At 48.2% G+C, this 18824-nt stretch overlaps 1 protein-coding gene across 4 annotated transcripts; it reads right to left on the reverse strand.

The window, feature by feature from the left end:
* Nucleotides 1-7200: 7200 nt before the first annotated feature.
* On the reverse strand, nt 7201-18239 carry LOC118900015 (histone H4 transcription factor). Of its 4 annotated transcripts, none has more exons than XM_036862143.1 (11): nt 16941-18239; nt 16618-16801; nt 12191-12381; nt 10646-10875; nt 10278-10389; nt 9946-10098; nt 9343-9420; nt 9136-9256; nt 8911-9049; nt 8686-8810; nt 7201-8163 (listed from the first exon to the last, which is right to left on the reverse strand). In XM_036862143.1, exons 3-11 carry the CDS (start codon nt 12369-12371, stop codon nt 7740-7742), a joined length of 1563 nt encoding a protein of 520 aa, XP_036718038.1. In that variant the 5' UTR covers nt 12372-12381; nt 16618-16801; nt 16941-18239; the 3' UTR covers nt 7201-7739. The 4 variants fall into 4 exon arrangements, with proteins under 4 accessions (XP_036718038.1, XP_036718039.1, XP_036718036.1 ...); XM_036862144.1 differs by having other exon boundaries at nt 16618-16852; nt 16941-16957; XM_036862141.1 differs by lacking the exon at nt 16618-16801.
* Nucleotides 18240-18824: the final 585 nt, after the last annotated feature.

Consider the following 18824-nt stretch of genomic DNA (forward strand, 5'->3'; position numbering starts at 1 on the left):
CTCTTGTTGTGAAGCACAGGCTCTAGGTGCACGGGCTTCAGTAGTTGTGGCACGTGCGCTCAGTAGTTGCGGCTCGCGGGCTCTAGAGCGCAGGCTCAGTAGTTGTGACGCAGGGGCTTAGTTGCTCCGCGGCATGTGGGATCTTCCCGGACCAGGGCTCGAACCCGTGTCCCCTGCATTGGCAGGCGGATTCTCAACCACTGTGCCACCAGGGAAGCCCGCCATTTCCTTTTGATAAGAAGAAAATGAGGGGTTCTTCGAAGCTGCCAAGGTTCTTTGCCCGAGTCACTGTCTCTTTTTCCTTGAGAACCCACACACCTTCTGCCTCCCAGTCTCAGCTTGCCGTCTTCCTTCCCCTAGAACTTGAACTCCCACCACACCCCTTTGTACCCTTTGCGTGGAACCAGCCTGAGACCAGCCTGTTTGCCCAGCTTTTCTCTGGGACTTGTTCCCCTGCTCCAAACACAAGGCCAACTCCCCTGGAGGGTGGGGAGAAAGGCCACTGCTGGTAGGTGTTCAAAATGCCTTACTTCCCTTGATCGCCGCTATTCCAACGACCCCTATCTCCACTCAGCAGCCTACTTCCTGCGGACATTCCAACTAGCTCCATTTTATTTATTTATTTACTTTTATAAATTTATTTATTTATCTATTTATTTTTGGCTGTGTTGGGTCTTCGTTGCTGTGCACGGGCTTTCTCTAGTTGCAGTGAGCGTGGGCTACTCTTCGTTGCGGTGCGCGGGCTTTTCATTGTCGTGGTTTCTCTTGTTGCAGAGCATGGGCTCCAGGCGCGCAAGCTTCAGTAGTTGTGGCACGTGGGCTCAGCAGTTGTGGCCTGCGGGCTCCAGAGCTCAGGCTCAGTAGTTGTGGAGCATGGGCCCAGCTGCTCCGCGGCATGTGGGATCTTCCTGGGCCGAGGCTCGAACCCGTGTCCCTTGCACTGGCAGGCAGATTCCTAACCACTGCGCCACCACGGAAGCCCTAACTAGCTCCATTTCAAAATGTCCCTTTTCACAACAAAAAAACAAACAAACCAATCGAAAAATGGGCAGAAGACCTAAATAGACATTTCTCCAAAGAAGACATACAGATGGCCAATAGGCACATGAAAAGATGTTCAACATTGCTAATTATTAGAGAAATGCAAGTCAAAACTACAATGAGGTACCACCTCACACTGGTCAAAATGGCCATCATTTAAAAGTCTACAAATAATGGGACTCCCCTGGTGGTCCAGTTGCTAAGGCTCCGCGTTCCCAATGCAGGGGGCCCGGGTTCCATCCCTGGTCGGGGAACTAGATCCCTCATGTCGCAACTAAGAGTTCGCATGCCACAACTAAAGTTCCCGTATGCCACAACTAAGACCCGGCACAGCCAAATAAATAAATAAATAAATGTTTTAAAAATCTACAAAAAATCTATCTGGAGAGGGTGTGGAGAAAAGAGATCCCTCCTAGACTGTTGCTGGGAATGTAAATTGGTGTAGTCACTATGGAAAACAGTATGGAGGTTCCTCAAAAAACTAAAAATGGAGTTGCTATATGATCCAGCAATCCCACTCCTGGGCATATGTCCAGACAAAACTATAATTCAGAAAGATAGGACTTCCCTGGTGGCGCAGTGGTTAAGAATCCGCCTGCCAATGCAGGGAACACAGGTTCGAGCCCTGGTCCGGGAAGATCCCACATGCCGCAGAGCAACTAAGCCCGTGCACCACAACTACTGAGCCTGTGCTCTAGAGCCCTCGAGCCACAACTACTAAAGCCCGCGTGCTACAATTACTGAAGCCCACGCGCCTAGAGCCTGTGCTTCGCAACAAGAAGCCACCGCAATGAGAAGCCCACGCACCAAAACAAAGAGTAGCCCACGCTCGCCGCAACTAGAGAAAGCCCGCGCGCAGCAATGAAGACCCAACACAGCCAAAATTAATTAATTAATTAATTTTTAAAAAAACTATACTTCAATTAAAAAAATACTTTAAAAATGTCCTTTTTCTGACCGCCTTTCCCTCCTGCCCTGATCTTCAGAGGCTCACTGTATTTGATTCTAACTAGTCTCCTAGGGCCTCCCTGCCCAGTTTTGACCTCACGATTCTTCTCTTGCTGCTCTAATTACCCTGCTCCTTGACCCTAGGCAATTCATGTCCAAGCAGACAAGCCATGGCCGAGGATCAACCCAGTGGTCTGTCTTCTGCTTTTGCTCCAGGGCTGCTGGTATCTGCTACAAAAAAGAGTCTGCTTGTGTTGAAGTTGCCTGATCTTGGTCTTCAGCCTCTGCTGAGTTGTCAGGTGATCCATCTCACTCCTGTATCTATAAACGGCATTTCTAAAACTTGACAGTTGTTATAAATCTCCTTAATCCAACAAATTATCCCTCAATAACATTAATCCCTACTCTATCAAGGAAATAGAGACCACCAGGCATGAAATCCCTGTCACACCTTACACCTCCTACGAACTAAATTCACATCCCCTCCCATCCTGCCTTCCCTCTACTCGAAGGAAGGGATGTCTCCATTACTTTCCAAGCTTCGTCTATCTACTTGTCCTCCATATTCCTTGCTCAGTCAAGAAATTCAAGCTATTTAGCATGCTATGAAAAGTTTTCACAACCTCCCCCTACCTTCCCTCTCAGCCTCAAACCCCTCTGCTACTGTACACGAAATGAGTATGCACCTCATTCGCAAAGTGCACCGTGGGATTCCTGATCTTGAGCAAATTCATTCATTCATTGGGAGCCTATATTCACTAGGTCACAGTCTGACAGAAATGACTTGATTCCCCATGACTATTCTTCCCTCTTCTCATCTTGGAGAATCATTTCTCTTTTCTACTCACTCAGCTCTTCTGTGCTCTTGTGTGAGGTTATGGACTTGCCCTAAATAAGAAAAATGAAGCATCAGTTTCCACACTCCTGGGCCACCTGCCCTCTCTTCCTACCGCCACCCCTTTGAGAAGAGTAAGACAGGGTATCTCCTTAATCTTCAGGCACCATGATGTCTGACTCTAGATGAACTTTTAAGGCAATCAAATTAGTACTGGCACCCTCCTCCCTCCAGGGATCTGCTGTCACCCACCCCCAGCCTCTATATTCTTCCACAGGCCTCTGGCTGCTTAGACTCAATAACCCCTTTCTCCGGTCCGGTGCTTTCTAACCCACGCACACAGAGCCCAGGATCCCCTCCTCCTGGAGAACTGGAATCACACGGTAGCAGGCCAAAATGTCTTCTGCACTCCCCATGGTCCAGACCTAGCAATGGGATTTGGTGGGGGCGTCACTGCTATGACTGGTAGGGAAGGCCCTTTTCACGGGGTGCTGGCCTGATCCTGAAGGCACTGCTCAGCTGAGGAATGAATGCCATCAGTAATGCTGAAGAAATTCCTCAAGTGGCAGCCCCAGCCACTGCTTAGAACACCAGCAAACCAAGGGCACCAAAAAAATGAAAGAAAAAAATTGAGACCAGAATTTGATAGTTTATAAATATATATTTTTGAAAGTATAATCATGTTGTACTTACTTGTAGTTGCTTCCGGGTTTAATATTTTCATTTTGAATTATACACGGAGAATGGGGCACCACAGTCTTATCAGGGTTCAGAGCCTTTAGGCTTCATCTCATCTTGATTGGGAGAAAGGTCTCTAATGACTTGCCCTTGGGGTCTGCCTCCGGCCCTGTTCTATTCAACCTTTTAACCCACCGCTTGGAGACAGTTGTCCATCGAGTCTCACAGGTCAAAATTTAATGAGGATAAACACGAGGGCTTGCTGTTGGGTCCAAGATAACCACTGCAAACATCTAAAGTGAAGGAGCACAGCTTGGGCAATAACAAAACATGTAAAGGCTTAGGGGCTCCAGAGGGCAGCGGCTTCATACTAAACTGAGAGCATGGTGTAACCACCAAAACTAGAGGCCCCAAGGACACGGGGGTGGAGAGGGGACTCCAAACTACACGACACAGGAGGTTTAGAAGAAACTGAGGGTGCTTAGCCCAAAGAAGCCTCCGTTGTCTTCAGTTATCTGAAGGCCTGATGGGGGGGCAGAATTATACTTGTTTAGTGGAAGGACAGGGTGTGGGTGGTGAAATTGATACAGGATCCTAGAGGAGTGAGCCTGGAGATGCAGTGGCTTTGCTTATGGAAGTCTTCACTTGCATTTCCTCTCTCCTCTATGTTGCCATTTAAAAAAAAAAAGAAAAATCTTTCTCAATGCCTTTTATATATATATATTTATTTATTTATTTATTTATTTATTTATTTATTTATTTTTGGCTGCATTGGGTCTTCGTTGCTGTGCACAGGTTTTCTCTAGTTGCGGTGAGCGGGGGCTACTCTTCGTTGCGGTGTGTGGGCTTCTCACCGCGGTGGCTTCTCTTGTTCCGGAGCGCGGGCTCTAGGCGTGCAGGCTCAGTAGTCGTGGCTTGTGGGCTTTAGAGCGCAGGATCAGTAGTTGTGGCACACGGGCTTAGTTGCTCTGCGGCATGTGAGATCTTCCCGGACCAGGGCTTGAACCCGTGTCCCCTGCATTGGCAGGCGGATTCTTAACCACTGTGCCACCAGGGAAGTCCTGCTTTCTTTTTAAAATTATTTATTTTTTATTGAAGTATAGTTGAAGTGCAATATTATATGTTACAGGTGTACAATATAGTGATTCACAATTTTTAAAGTTTATACTCCATTTAGTTATTATAAAATATTGGCTATATTCCCTGTGTTGTACAGTATATCCTTGTAGCTTATTTCATACATTATAGTTTGTACTTCTTAACCCCCTACCCCTATCTTGTCCCTCCCCCCTTCCCTCTCCCCACTAGTAACCGTTACTTTACTATCTATATCTGTCTCTTTCTTTTCTGTTACATTCACTAGCTTGTTGTATTTTTTAGATTCCACAAATAAGTGATATCATACAGTATTTGTCTTTCTGTCTGACTTATTTCACTTAGCATAATATCCTTCAAGTCCATCCTGATTGTTGCAAATGGCAAAATTTCATTCTATTATACGGCTGAGTAGTATTCCACTGTATATATATACCACATCATCTTTATTCATTCATCTGTTGATGAGCACTTAGGTTGCTTCCATACTTGGCAATTGTAAATAATGCTATGAACATTGGGGTGCATGTATCTTTTCAAATTAATTTGTGTTTTTTTCAGATATATAGCCAGGGGTGGAATTGCTGGATGGTATGGTGGTTCTATTTTTAGGTTTTTGAGAAACCTCCATATTGTTTTCCACAGTGGCTGCACTAACTTACATTCCCACCAACAGTGTACTGTTTTCTCCACATCCTCACCAACATGTTCTTTGTGTTCTTTTTGACGTCAGCCATTCTGACAGGCGTGAGGTGATATCTCATTGTGGTTTTGATTTTGCACTTCCCTGATGATTAGCCATGTTGAGCGTATTTTCATATGCCTGTTGGCCATCTGCATGTCCTCTTTGGAAAAATGTCTGTTCAGTTCTTCTGCCCAATTTCTAGTCAGTTTGGTTTTTTGACGTTGAGTTGTATGAGCTGTTTATATATTTTGGATATTAACCCCCTATCGGTCATATCATTTGCAAATATTTTCTCCCATTCTGTAGGTTGTCTTTTCATTTTGTTTATGGTCTCCTTTTCTGTGCAGAAGCTTTTACATTTAATTAGGTCCCATTTGTTTACTTCTGCTTTTATTTCCTATGCTTTAGGACAGATCCAAAAAAATATGCTACAATTTATGTCAAAGAGTGTTCTGCCTATGTTTTCCTCTAGGAGTTTTATGGTTTCCAGTCTTACATTTAGGTCTTCTACCATTTTAAGTTTATTTTCGTATATGGTGTTAGAGAACATGTTGCTATTTCTTGAAGGGGCTCTTGCAGAAGCGAAGTGAATGTCTACATTGACTTGACCTTAAAGCCCTCATTATTTCTTGCCTGAATTCCTGCAGCAGCTCCCTAACTTGCATCTGCCTGCTCTCTCACTCCCCATCACGGGCAGAATCACCGTTCTAAAACTTGATGCAGTCCTTTTGGGCGGCTTTGCCTTCCTTCCCAGTCTTGTCTCTCTCCACAACCCACTGCCCTCTGTGCTGCAGACCACAAAGTACCCCTTTAGATTCATTTACAGACCTAGTCTCCTCTGCTCGGAATAAACCGGCCACCCCGTTGTAGATGGTAGCTCTAGTTGTTTCCTTGACCAAGTCCTTCTCGATCCCTTGGCCAAGTAATACTGTCAGCTCCTGCTTTGAGCCTTCTCAACGAACCCTGACAGGCCTCTCACTCCACTCATTTAGGTCTTTCCTCGCCTCTGTACTGCAAGTCCCTCCGGGGCAGATCCTGCCTGGGTTTATCCATCTTTGTATCCTTAGCACCTGTCACAAAACCCAGACTATACGAAGAACTCAGTAAATGGCTGACGGAATTAATGAAGAGACTTCTCTTTCCTAATTCTTTCAGCAGTAGGCACACAGTTTTTGTAGTAAGAATTATTTAGTCCTTTTTAAAAATGTCTTTTTAAAAGACATTTAGTCCTTTTTAAAAAGTGTTAAAACAACACTTTTGGGGCAGCTTCCTGCCCATCCAAGACCCCTGAGAGTACTTCCTTGACCTCTTGAGAGTGGCGGAGACCCTAAGAATGGACACAGAGCACTAAGATGTGACTGGACAGGCCTAAAAAAATGGTTCTTGTTTAGGAGGGTTCCAACCCCTTTGAGAATCTACTGAAAAAACAGACCCCTTTCCTCAGGAAAATGCACATTCAGATACACAACTTTCTAACTTGGCTCCTGGACCCCAAGTACCTGCTATTCCCTAGGGCCTCCACATCCACCCTCCGCCCTAAGCCTCCTTCTTAGTCCCACAGCTCCACAGGTAAAGAACCCCCAACCCAGAGGTGCTGGCTTCTAACCAGCACTCAGAGAGTGGGGCCGGCCTGGGCGCTCTGGCTTCCTGGCAAGCCCCACTCGTCCATCCTAGAGTGTTCTCCTGCCCACTCCTGGCCTATGCCTGGGACCTCTATAGAGATGGTAGATGTTCCAAGAAGAAATGGAGAAGTTTCACCAAAGGTGGGGAGCGGGGGAGGGGGGCAGGGAACAAGAGGACAGTTAAAACAAACCCTAGTCACTAAAAGGGGAACGAGCCTAATTATTCAGCTCCTCTTCTGGGCAGCAGTATCTCCTCGTTATCTAGTTAATACCACCAAACATAAGGAAGAAGTGAGTAACGGCCCAAGCGTTTCTTTTATTACCAAAAACAATTGTTACGCACATACTCAGTGCCTTCAATCCCATCCCTGAGGATGACCATGAAAGTCCTTGGGGTTTATAGGAGGAACCATTTAGAGGGAAATGCCTTGGCTGGTTGTGAGGAAAGGGCCCTTGCAAGGGATCAGTTACATGTCATCCCTGGGCCTAAAGACAGGAATGGATGTGAGCTGACTATGGATTTTAATCACTCTTCCAGCACGTCTGGGGGTTAGGGTTAAGCCTGACACTAGCCCCCTCTACAAGAACACACACACAACCAGGGTGCCCCCCACAAAGAATCCAAACTCCTCAGGATCCCCACAAAATGTGGTCTGGCAAAAAAGGGAAGTCCCTCAGTCTGCCGAATGATGCAAGCCGGGTCCAGAGTGGACCGCACTGCTCTCAGCACCACTCCTAAAGGCATCCATTGGCAAGGGCTGCCCACTAGGGGCACTGCCACCAGCCCGGTTCAAACCCCAGGGTCTGGGGTAGCAATGGTCAGGGTCTGCAGCCTTCATACCATCTGGACTTCTGGCTCCTCAGCTACTCCCTGAAGTTCTTCCATGACGCCCCCGGAGGGGGGCTCAGAGGCTGGGGGTGGCTCTCCCGGGGCTTCGGACAGCACATAGTAGACAATCTCTCGCTCACCTTGGGCGCTGGTCTGATTCACCACGTGGATGACAGGGCTAGAAGTGTCCTGAGAGGCCGAGAGGGCTGTCCCCTCACCACCCCCACCTTCCTCTTCCTCTTCAGCCTCTTCCTGGGGTCCTGGCTCCCCTGGCACTGTTTCTAGAATGATGCCCTGCAGGCTGCTCTCATTCAGTGATGCTCCCAGGCCCGATCCCTCTGGGGGCTGCCGCAGCAGTTGCTGTGTCAGCTCTACACTCTCATAGCGAACCAGCTGCAGACGCATGTAGCCGTCTTCATGCTCCTTGTACCTGGTGAAGGAGGAGCACAGAGGGCAGCAAACAAGGGCAGGGGGAGGCAGAAATGGCCTGGAGATTGGCGAGGTAAGGGACAAGTATGGGGGAAAGAAGCAGCCCTGGGATTCTAAGTGATGGAGGTTAAAGACAAAAAAGGTCTTTATTGGAATATTTAGAAGAAAAGGCAAGAAGGATCATTACTCAAAAAGGAAAGGGAGGGGAGGAAAGGGGAGAGAGAGGAATTATCTGTACTGGACAGTAGTGTTGTCAAAGAATTTATGAAAAGGCCATGGAGCTACAGATTAGGACCCTTGGGCTCACACTCTGGTTCCGGCTGCAGGACTTTTGGCACCATTTACTGTTTTTGGCATCGTGCCTTGGATTCAAAAATCAGAAAAATAATCTTTGCCCCACCACTATTCTCTAGGTTCCTTGAGCCTAAATGGAGATGGTGGACATCAAAGTACCATCAAATTCAAGGTCTGTAAATAGTTGAAAGGTATGAAGAAAAAGTGTGGGAATCTGGGAGGAGCATACCGAAAACGGGGGTGCCCTGAGGGCCACTTGAACTGGTGTTTCTTGCGAAGGTGCACGGTGAGGTTGTTGCCCCTCGTGAAGCATTTGTCACACACGTGGCATCTATACCTTGGCTCTGAGTCTCCCTGTGGGGGGGGGGGGGGAGGGAGAGTGAGGCTAGCTTCCCCCCGACCCCGGGCTCCCCGACACTTCTGCTGGCCCTTCCCCACCATCAGCCCCACTCACTTCATGCACTTTTCGGTAATGGGACTTGATAGAGCAGAGTGACCGGGCACTGAAGGTGCAGTTCTCGAAATCACACCTGTAGGCTGGCTCCTTGCTATGGGTATCCAGGTGCTTCCGGAGGTCGATCAGATTCTTGCAGCTGCCGAGAGAGGTCAGGAGGGGTCAGAGGGCATGGAGGACCCTGGAACACGAGTTTTCTGATTTCCAGTCCCCGCTTCCCTTTACCTGTAGTCACAATAGTCACATTTAAAGGGCCGGTCCTCGCTGTGGCGAAAGCGCATGTGGTTTCGGAGAGAGGATGGCAGTGGGCAGGTCATGTCGCACAGAGGGCACTTGTAGTGGTTCACTGAGGAGCAGAGACGAGGCTGTGATCCGAGGGCTAGTGCAAGCTGGAGCGCGGGCCGGGACGAGAGGGGGTGGCCGGCTACTCACCATGGTTACGCATGTGGTCCCGCAGCAGCCGCTCCGTGGCAAATCTCTTGGAACAGTGAGAGCACTGGAAGTGTTGCTCTGTGGTGGGGCGGGCAGAAGAGAGGGTGGGTTGTGAGGGATGGTGGAGAGGCACAGAGAGGAGAGCAAGCTGGGAGAGGGGAACCATCCCAGGCAGAAGGGAACCACCAGAGGAGGAGTGGGGAGCTTAGGGAACTATGGACGGACATAGTATCACAGAAAGAGCATGGGACTTGGAGTCGAGAACCTGAATTAGAATTCCGGCTTGACCACTTACTAGCTGTGTGATCTCAGGTAAGTGATTTAACCTCTCTGAGCCTCAGTTTCCTCACCTGCAAAAAGCGGGGATAAGAGGCCTACCTCATGGGGCTGCTGCTAGGATTCACTGAGATTAAGAGCTGTGGCACACAGTAAGCATGGCATAACAACGTCTAATGAGTCTCTATCAGCAGACACTGTGGTAGGTGACTGAGCCCTCAAGGTAGATGTAGCCAACTTGCAGATACCTTCAGGGGTCCCCTCTCCTGGGAATGTGCCCGACCCCCACTCCAAGCCTGCACCCATACCCCTTCTCCGACCGCTTACGATCCAATGAGGTCTGGCGACGAATGTGATCTAAGAACTTGGTGTTGTTGGCAAACATGCCCCCGCAGGTGGGGCAGGCCACCACCTTCTCCTGGGTATGGCTACGGAGGTGCTCTCGAAGCTTAAAGCGGTCCTTGAAGGTGCACGTACAGCCTGGGAAGGAAGGTCCAGTCAGGTCCAGCTACAAACCCTCAGAGTAGGCTCTGGTACCCCCAAGTCTCTCCAGCCAGCAGCCAACCTTGCCCTGTAGGACTGGTCCCACCCCTAGCAGCCCTGGCCCCTTAGCAACCCCAAGGTTTCTTTAGAGGTCAGAAATTAAAGAGTGGTCCTACCTTTCCAGCCACACAGCACCACGTGGTTGTCCTTGCCGACTGCCTGGTATTCACAGCACAGGCTGTGCGCTTCCACATGCCGATAGAACCACTCGGGATTGTCGAAGGAGCTCTGTGCCAGGAGCAACTTGGGGTAAGGACTGAGGGTGGGTGGAGGGACTCTTACCCCTAGGTGTCCAAAGGGGGCTTCTCGGCTCTCTCCCAAATTAACTTGGTGGGGATAGGAAAGTTTGAGCAAGGGGGCTACCCAGAAATGTAGGAGGGCTACTCGCGGGAACCTCAAGAATACAGGGCCATCCCTGAAAGGGTCAAGGCATCTTGAGATCCCCAACTTCCCTCCACCCCTATGACTGGCTCTGCCTGCTGACCTCACAGTGCTCCCACAGACACAGGAAGTGGTCAGGGATGTCAGGGATGAGGTTGCGGCTCTGGAAGTCCAGGACGCAGGGGCTGAGGTCGGCCTGGCTCTGCAGGGCCTGCAGCCCGCACTGTTTCAGCTTGGTGTGGTAGCAGTGGAAGTAGACATGGCGCACGAGATCAGCCGAACTGTCCAGAGAACAAAAGCCGCACTCCTGCCACAAGCAGGAGAATTCTTCCTCTGCAAAAAGGGGTTTAGAAGGACGAGTCTGATACTTTCCAAAGCTCTCCGTCCACTTAGCAGCAAGTGAGGACGCCGGACTGACCTGGTATGCCAGGAATTCATTCAGCAAATACTAGTATTTAATGACCACTGACTGTGTGCCAGGCACCAGGGATACAAGGACGAGTAAAAAAGAGTCCCAGTCTTTGTCCTCGTACAGCTTTCAGTCAGGGAGAAAAAAACATCCAATAATCACATGTATAAATACTAGACTGCAACCAGGTGGAGGGGAAGTGTGGTCTAGGCAGGGGGACAGTGTGTGCATGTCCCAGTGCCAGTGACTCAGAGACAGCAGGTGTGGCTGGCATTTGCTACAGTGGCTGGGAGTTTCTGCTGTTCCTGAGGAAGCTGGGACACCTCCCACCCCTTCCTGTCAAACCGGAAGTCCTTCTTTCCCCCATATCCTGCCCAAGATCGGCCTTCCCTAGGAAGGACTATTCTCTAGAACTATTCAATTCCACTTCCTATCTCTCTAGCATCTGTCTAAGCACCAAATTTCCAATGCTTTATAGGGGTTTACTTGTTTTGAAAAGTAGATACTTTTAAAAATATAATAATCCCCTAATTTCTCCTCTGTATAAATATTACTTGACTTTTGAAGCTATTAGTCATAGTTCGCAGTCACTAGACTCAAAACAGAATTTGAGGTGGGGGAAGGAGAGGTGTCTCTATACCTTCTGTAGAACAGAGTTTTTCAAACTGTGTTGTGACCCATTAGTGGGTAGTGAAATCAGTTTAGGGGATTGCAAATCACACTTTTTTTTAATGAAAGAGAATAAGATAGAACAATTCAGAGAGAATTTAATAAAGGCAAGTATTGTTTTTAGTATTTTTTAACTTTTGTGTACAGGGTTGTGATATAAGATGTATTCCTAACTGATGGTCACAGTAAAAAAAAAAAAAAAAATTGAAAAACACTACCAGAGAGTGAAAAAAGCAGCTTGCCAACAGCTTGTACAATATGATCCTTTTTAAAAAAATAAAATCGTATCTATCTAATTTATTTATACACATGCAGAGAGAGGTCAAAAAGAATGTTCACCAAAGTCAGTAATTGACTTTTGATGGCAGGATGGCAGGTTCATTCCATATATCCTTGTTTAATGAGTTTTCTATAATGAGTCTACAGTGTTTTTATAAACAAACCAAAAAAAGCACAATTAGGAAAATAAACCACCACTCTCGCCGGCTGCCTTCCCCCTTTGCGGCAAGGAAAATCAGATCTTCCACCATCCCTTGAGCTCTTCCCCCCTGCTGCGTCCTGCTTCCTTACCCAGCGGGTCCTCCTCCTCCTCCTCCTCCTCCTCCTCCCCGGAGCCCTGCAGGTGCTGCTGCAGGTGATGAGTGACGTGCTCGCAGAACTCCTCCATGGCAGAGCACACAAAGGAGCAGGACCCCCACTCACACTGTAGCCCCAGGTTCTCCTTTCGAGGAACTTTCCCAGGGGGCGGCATGGCCTTCACCCTAGAGGGGGAGGAAGAAATCAGCAGCTGCCAGGATTCCACCCAAGTGCTGTTGGGCATAAACACCTGGGCGGGCAGCCAGCCTAGACCCAGGAGACATTTTCCAGTGGCCCGTGACAAACTCCATGCTTTTTCAATAAGGACAGAGTAGCAGTTCCTTAAACCCCTGGAAGCTGTCTGCTGTTCTTGGGAAAGGAGAATACAAACTAACATTACTGAACATGTGCCAGGCTCTGAGCTAAGAACTTCAACAGACATTTTTTCAAGGAGCTTCAGAGCAACCCGCCAGGAAGGAATTACTCCTACAGGAAGCAGAACAATGCTCAGGTTCAAAAAGAAGGCTTTGGGGAATGACCCAGGGTTCAAATCCAGACGCCTCTGTCCACCACCTACTTAGCTGTGCGACCCTGGCCAAGTAACTTAACCCTTCCACTCCTGAACATCCTCATCTGCAGAATGGAGATAACAAGCCCTTCTGCTTTTAATTTCACACTTACTATACGCCAAGCACCTACTAAGCACTTTATTTGCCTTGTGTCATTTAATTACCAACACCACCCTATGAGGTAAGCACTATTTTTAACTTCATTTGTAGATAAGGGCCTAAGGCTTGGAGAGGTTAACTGGTTTGACCAAGATCACACACTAGTGTGGTCGGGTCAGGTGAGGCTGACTCCAAGGTCCACATTCTTTCCTATGCACACAGATGACCCTCGAAGCTCCTTATTTCTTACTGTATCATAAGTCCCCCCCCAGACTTACAAAGTGCCGTACAAACTCCCTTTGCCTAACCTATCCAGTGCTTTACTCCACCACTGCCCTAACATCCTCTGAACAACAATGCAGATTTCATTTCACGTAAGAGGCGGTTACCTGTCCAGTTTATACTGGGTGTACACAGTGTTAGGCACACTTAGGCATGTAATAAATATTTATTGAAGAAAGCTGAATAAAAAAACTAAAGGTTCTCAACCTTTAATATGCACACAAATGCAGAGGTTTCCAGCCCCTCCCCTAAAGGTTCGGATTCGGGAAGGCTGGGTTAGGCCTAGAAATATGCTCTCTTAACTCAGCACTCCAGTTCTGGTGGGGCTTCCAGGAACAGAGTTTGAGGAGCAGTAAAAGAACAGTTTCCCTCATTAAAACAAAACACAGGGACTTCTCTGGTGGCGCAGTGGTTAAGAATCCGCCTGCCAATGCAGAGGACATGGGTTGGAGCCCTGATCCGGGAAGATCCCACATGCCGCAGAGCAACTAAGCCCCTGCACCACAACTACTGAGCCTGCGCTCTAGAGCCTGCGAGCCACAACTACTGAGCCCACGCACTGCAACTACTGAAGCCCGCACGCTCTAGGGCCCGTGCTCTGCAACAAGAGAAGCCACCGCAATGAGAAGCCCACGCACCACAAAGAAGAGTGTCCCCTCCCGCTCACTGCAACTAGAGAAAGCCCGTGAGCAGCAACGAAGACCCAACGCAGCCAAAAATTAAAAAAAACAAAACAAAAAAAAAACACAGAATGACAGATGATACTGCAAGCAAAATCTCTGGGGGAAGAAAAGACACTAAGAGGCCCTGACTCTGTCCCCTGAGTGTCACCTCTTCCTTGAGGATTCTCACTGATTCCTGCTGTCCCCACTGTGGTACCCTGAGAGGGAGCGGAGGCATTGCTCCCGCTGGCCTTCCTGAAACAGGTGGGAACTCTGAAAAAGAACTTTACTACATACTGATGAAAAAAACCCAGAAAACACAAAATGCATAACATCTTTCATAGCTACAACTGTAAGAACCTACTATATCTAAATGCTTACCAGAGAAACCCCTTTTAAATCCACAGCCTTTGCCTCTTCTCTGAGAAAAAGCCAGCTACCTTTGACACTCTGGGTTGTGAGTACTTGGGGTTGCTGAGCTCTTGGTAGACTAATAGTGAAGCCCTATTAGGAGAAAATGTGGACTACTTTCACAATTTTGGGGTAGAAGAAGTAGGGAAAGCCTTCCTAGGTCAGACATAGCAGTCCAAACCTCCTATACTACCCTTCAGGATCAAGTCCACTTAGCACCGCATGCAAGGCTCTTCTCCAACTGGCTGCAACTTACTTCTCCAGGAGCTGGGTAAGGGAACTAACACATGAGGGCCTACCATGTGTCAGCCCTGTGGTGAGTCCTCTTCCAAACTTCAGTTCATTTGGTGTAAGAGTGCCTTGATTCTAATCCAAAGGTCGTGCCCTTCCCCCCACACCTATGCATTTATTCCCTCTTTCTCTCTGAGTCAGTAATCTTTGTCCCTAAGCATACTACATTCTCCTAAAACGCTCTGCCTGAGAAACCTCTACTCATTTGCTTCAAGCCCAAATGCCCCCTGCTTGGTGACCCCTCTCCCAATTCATCCAGGTACAGCTGACATATCCCCCCTCCTGCCTCCACAGCACTCGGTACACACTTCCATCCAACTACCTGTTACAATGGAACAGAATGTGTGTCCCCTAGACGAGGAGCTTCTCAGGGCAGAGCCCATCTCTTCTTCACTTCTCATTCCCAGCATTAGCCCAGAGCTTTGTACTCCCGGGAAACTCAATAAATGTGGGGATATGACTATATCACAGGAAGCGCTCCTAAACTACCCCGCCCCTCAAATCACTCTCGCCTTTCGGTTTGATGGCTAGCGTAGTTGAAACCAGAAAAGCTCAACCCTATTTTTTCTGCTGCCCTTGGTCACTCATGGTTGTTTTGTGTTCCACTCTCATTTACCCAACTGGACAATATTAGCTGCTTCTGAGCAGATACCCTATCACGCCTGTGTCCCTATACTGTGTCCAGCACAATGCTGAGCACAAATATTCTAAACACATACCTGTTGTCAGACTGTGGATAAGGCCCAGGAAGCAGGCTATCTAGATATCTAGAATGACTTGAAATTTAGGCAAAGCTCCCTGAATCCCTCTTTCACCATCCCCCAGCATTCTTTACTTTCTTTCCCTGTACGCTGCTTGTTTCTACCCTGGGAAGCTGTAGGACAAAGTGACTATTTGGTCACCACTCCTCTTTCTGTAGGCAAGGGATGCAAATGAGGCAACCTGTATACGGAAAGGGTGCTGGACCAGCTGTCAGAAGACCTGGGTTCAAGCTTCCTATCTCAATGAGTTTGCTCAGCCTAGAATAATATAACACCTATTAACTATCTACTATATGCCAAGCACTGTTTTAAGTATCTTATATGTATAAAAACTCATTAACACAACAACCCTATTGAAGTAGGTACCATTATTACCCACTTCGCAGATGAGGAAATGGCCCAGATAGGTTAAGTAATTTACCTAAGATCAAAGCTAGAAAATGATGGAGACAGAATTCAAAGCCAGGGAGCTTGGCTCCGTTCTCCTCCTGCATCAGCCTGTCTTACCTCTTCATGTCTGATTCCTTCCTCCCCACAGACATCATATCCATACACACAATACCCAAAGCATGTTTTATTGAGTAGCTATTTTGTCAGTTTCCTCCAATAAGCTGTGAGCTCCTAGAAAGCCTGGTCTGTGCTGTGTTCAGTTCTAACTGCAGGGCCACCACGTACCTACTACAACCTCTTTTAATGTTTAAGTAAATCTGTTAACTTATTACTTTACTTTTAGACAAATCACATAGCTTCTTTGAACCTGTTTCCTTAAATGTAAAACAGGATACTAATATCACAGCAGTGGATGATGGATTCAACAGATCTGATTAGAAAGTTCCAACATTTACTAGCTATGTGACCTCAGGCAAGTTACTTAAGCCCGGGTTTCCCATGTAGCATGGGAATAATCATGCATGTCTCATTGAACTGATTTATGGATTAAACCAGATAATGAATATTAAAATGCCTAGCATAACACACCGCCAGAACTCAACAAGTGTTGGCTCTTCGTATCCTTGCTTCTAAGGATGAGATGATCTAAGCACGAATTCTACAAAAAGATCAACAAAAGGAAAGCCCGAAGGATTCCTAACCCTTCCTTTCATCGGGAGTCATAGTAAGAAGCAATCAGCAAATACTTGAGTATAAATTGTAACGCAAAGCACCGAATGAACCCTGACTGGTGTTCAAGAAAGGAGGGACCCAGATCCGGAACCTCCTAAGGACTCACAATGTGGTCGAAGAGATAAGACTCTGACGTGTTAAGACAACGACCAAAACAAAGCGCCGAATGAGGGAAAGCTGGACAGGGAGAAATCCCAGTGGCAGGCGAAGCAGGGAAGACTTGCCCTAAGCGGTGAGGACCGGCCCCTGGAGCACAAGTAGAATTCGGAGAGAAGGAAGGAGACCGTTCCGGCGGGTAAACCTCTCCCTCTCAGCCCCGCAGGCTTCCCCCAAGGCGTGGCGGCGACCGTGTCTCAGCGGCAGCGAAGCCCCAGACGGGAGGTTCGAGTCGATGTTGGGGGCAAGGCGCTGCAGGCACCAGGCAAACCAGCGTGGCCGAACAGCAAGAGCGAGCCTCGCCTAAGCGACCGGGGAAGAGCCTGGCCTCGGCAGCCAGCCCAAAGCCCAGCCCGAAGCTGCCCGGCCAAGCCCGCAACCCGCAGCTTACCGTCGATCAGTCTGCTCCGGGGTCTCTCCTGCTCTCCTCCCACCTCGCACCATCTCCGGGAGGGCGCTTGAGCGACGGCCAACGACAGCCAATCGCCGCTCTCGGATCCCTCTAACAACCAATCGCCCCTGCGACTGACGGAACCCGTGCGCGACCAAAACACGGAAGGGGCGGGAGTGAGGGGCGGCGGGACGCGCGGAAAGGTACCGCTGCTGGCGCCGCGGCTCTCCTGGCGTGGCGCAAGCGGGGATCCCTAGGGCCCGAATTCCCCGAACTGCGCAGGCTCGGCCCACGGCACCCACTGGGCATGCGCAGAGCTCGGGCTGAGCGCCGAGAGGGGTCTCTGTCCTTGTGTTGGTTATCAAGCTAGCTGGCCGCGTGGGCGCTGAGGCAGAGGAACAGGTGGAGGAGGCCGAGGAGGCGGAGGAGGAGGCATGCGAGGCTCCGTGCCCAGCACAGCAAGCCCCGCTCAGCCCAAATGGGGGTCCTTCACCTTCTTAATCTTTCTGTTTCTTAAATATCAGTATTCCTTGTGCCATCTTCTCTTTCCCCTACACCTCACCTCCTGTGTCACCAGTCTCAGTGAATGACTCCTTCAAGTCAGAAACCTGGCGGTCATGGCTGATTCCTCCCTCACACGTCGCATCCAATCCATTGCCAAGTCCTGTAAATGCTATCCCCTTAAATACAGGATCTCTCATGTTCATCCCCCGTTCTTGATGTTCGTCGCCCCCTCTCTAGTCCATTAACAACGTCCATCCCGGATGTCTACACTGACCTAACTGGTTCCACTGCGGACACTCCTACTTCCCTCCAAACCATTCTCGACGGAGCTCTCAAGTGATCTTTACAAAGAGCAAATCTGATCAAACCATCACCCTGCTTTAAACACTCAAAGTCATTCTGTTGTCCTCAGGACAAACCCCCAAACCATACTGAGGCTTTCTAGACTGTTCAGCATCTGGGTCCTGCATACTTCTCTCCACCGTGTCTTGAGTGCTCCTCGAACTCACTCTCTGCTCTCCAGCCCCCACATTTCTTTCAGTTTCTCCACCACACCTAGCTGCCTTTCCTCCCCTGCCTTGTACTTGCTGTTTCCTCTGCCTGGAATAATCTTCCCTTTCTCACCTTCCCACATATGTTTGATTCCTACTCATTCTTCTGGTCTCAACGAAGATGCTTCTTTTTCCTGGAAGTCTTCCTGGACATCCCTTTCCTGCATTTCCCCATTACAGCTCTATCACGCGGTATTGTATTTGCCTGTTTACGTGTCTGCATACTGCACTAGACTCAGTTCAGTGAGAGAGGGCAGGGATTGCGTGTGTTTTTCACGTTTATAACCCCATTGTTTAGCCTAGTGGCTGAAACTCAGTAAGGGTCCAAGACATATTTGTTTAAAAATTATGTACGTTAGTAAAGTTCATTGGGATTGATATTTACTGTGTTATATTTTCTAACCTAAATATAAACCTATATAATTTATATAATCAGAAAACACCTTACATGCTCAATATAAATAAAATGAACTTAAAGATGCCATTAAAAATAGCAAAGCCAGGGACTTCCCTGGTGGCACAGTGGATAAGACTCTGAGCTCCCAATGCAGGGGGGCGGGGTTCCATCCCTGGTCAGGGAGCTAGATCCCACATTCAGGCAGCAACTAAGGAGCCCTGGAGCTGCAACTAATGAGCCTGCCTGTCGCAACCAAGACCCGGTGCAACCAAATAAATAAATATTTTTAAAAAATAGCAAAGCCAGAGTAAAATCAGAATTTTGTGCATGAAGTTTGTTACTAACAACGAACAGTGAATTAAACTTTGTCCCTATTTTAAAATATAATTCAAGAGTAACAAAAATATGTTTTATCAACTTTATCCATTCAAA

This window comes from Balaenoptera musculus, chromosome 8 (assembly GCF_009873245.2).
Source record: "Balaenoptera musculus isolate JJ_BM4_2016_0621 chromosome 8, mBalMus1.pri.v3, whole genome shotgun sequence".
NCBI classification, from domain to species: Eukaryota; Metazoa; Chordata; class Mammalia; order Artiodactyla; family Balaenopteridae; genus Balaenoptera; species Balaenoptera musculus.

Bases quoted from the DNA above. Each gene is read 5' to 3' on its own strand.
- LOC118900015 (XM_036862141.1), bottom strand. From the start codon at position 16,993: ATGGTGCGAGGTGGGAGGAGAGCAGGAGAGACCCCGGAGCAGACTGAT. The intron at 12,382-16,940 runs GTAAGCTGCGGG...CTCCCCCTCTAG, and splicing joins CCGGAGCAGACTGATCGACG to GGTGAAGGCCATGCCGCCCC. The intron at 10,390-10,645 runs GTCAGCAGGCAG...CTCCTGGCACAG, and splicing joins GTCTGTGGGAGCACTGTGAG to AGCTCCTTCGACAATCCCGA.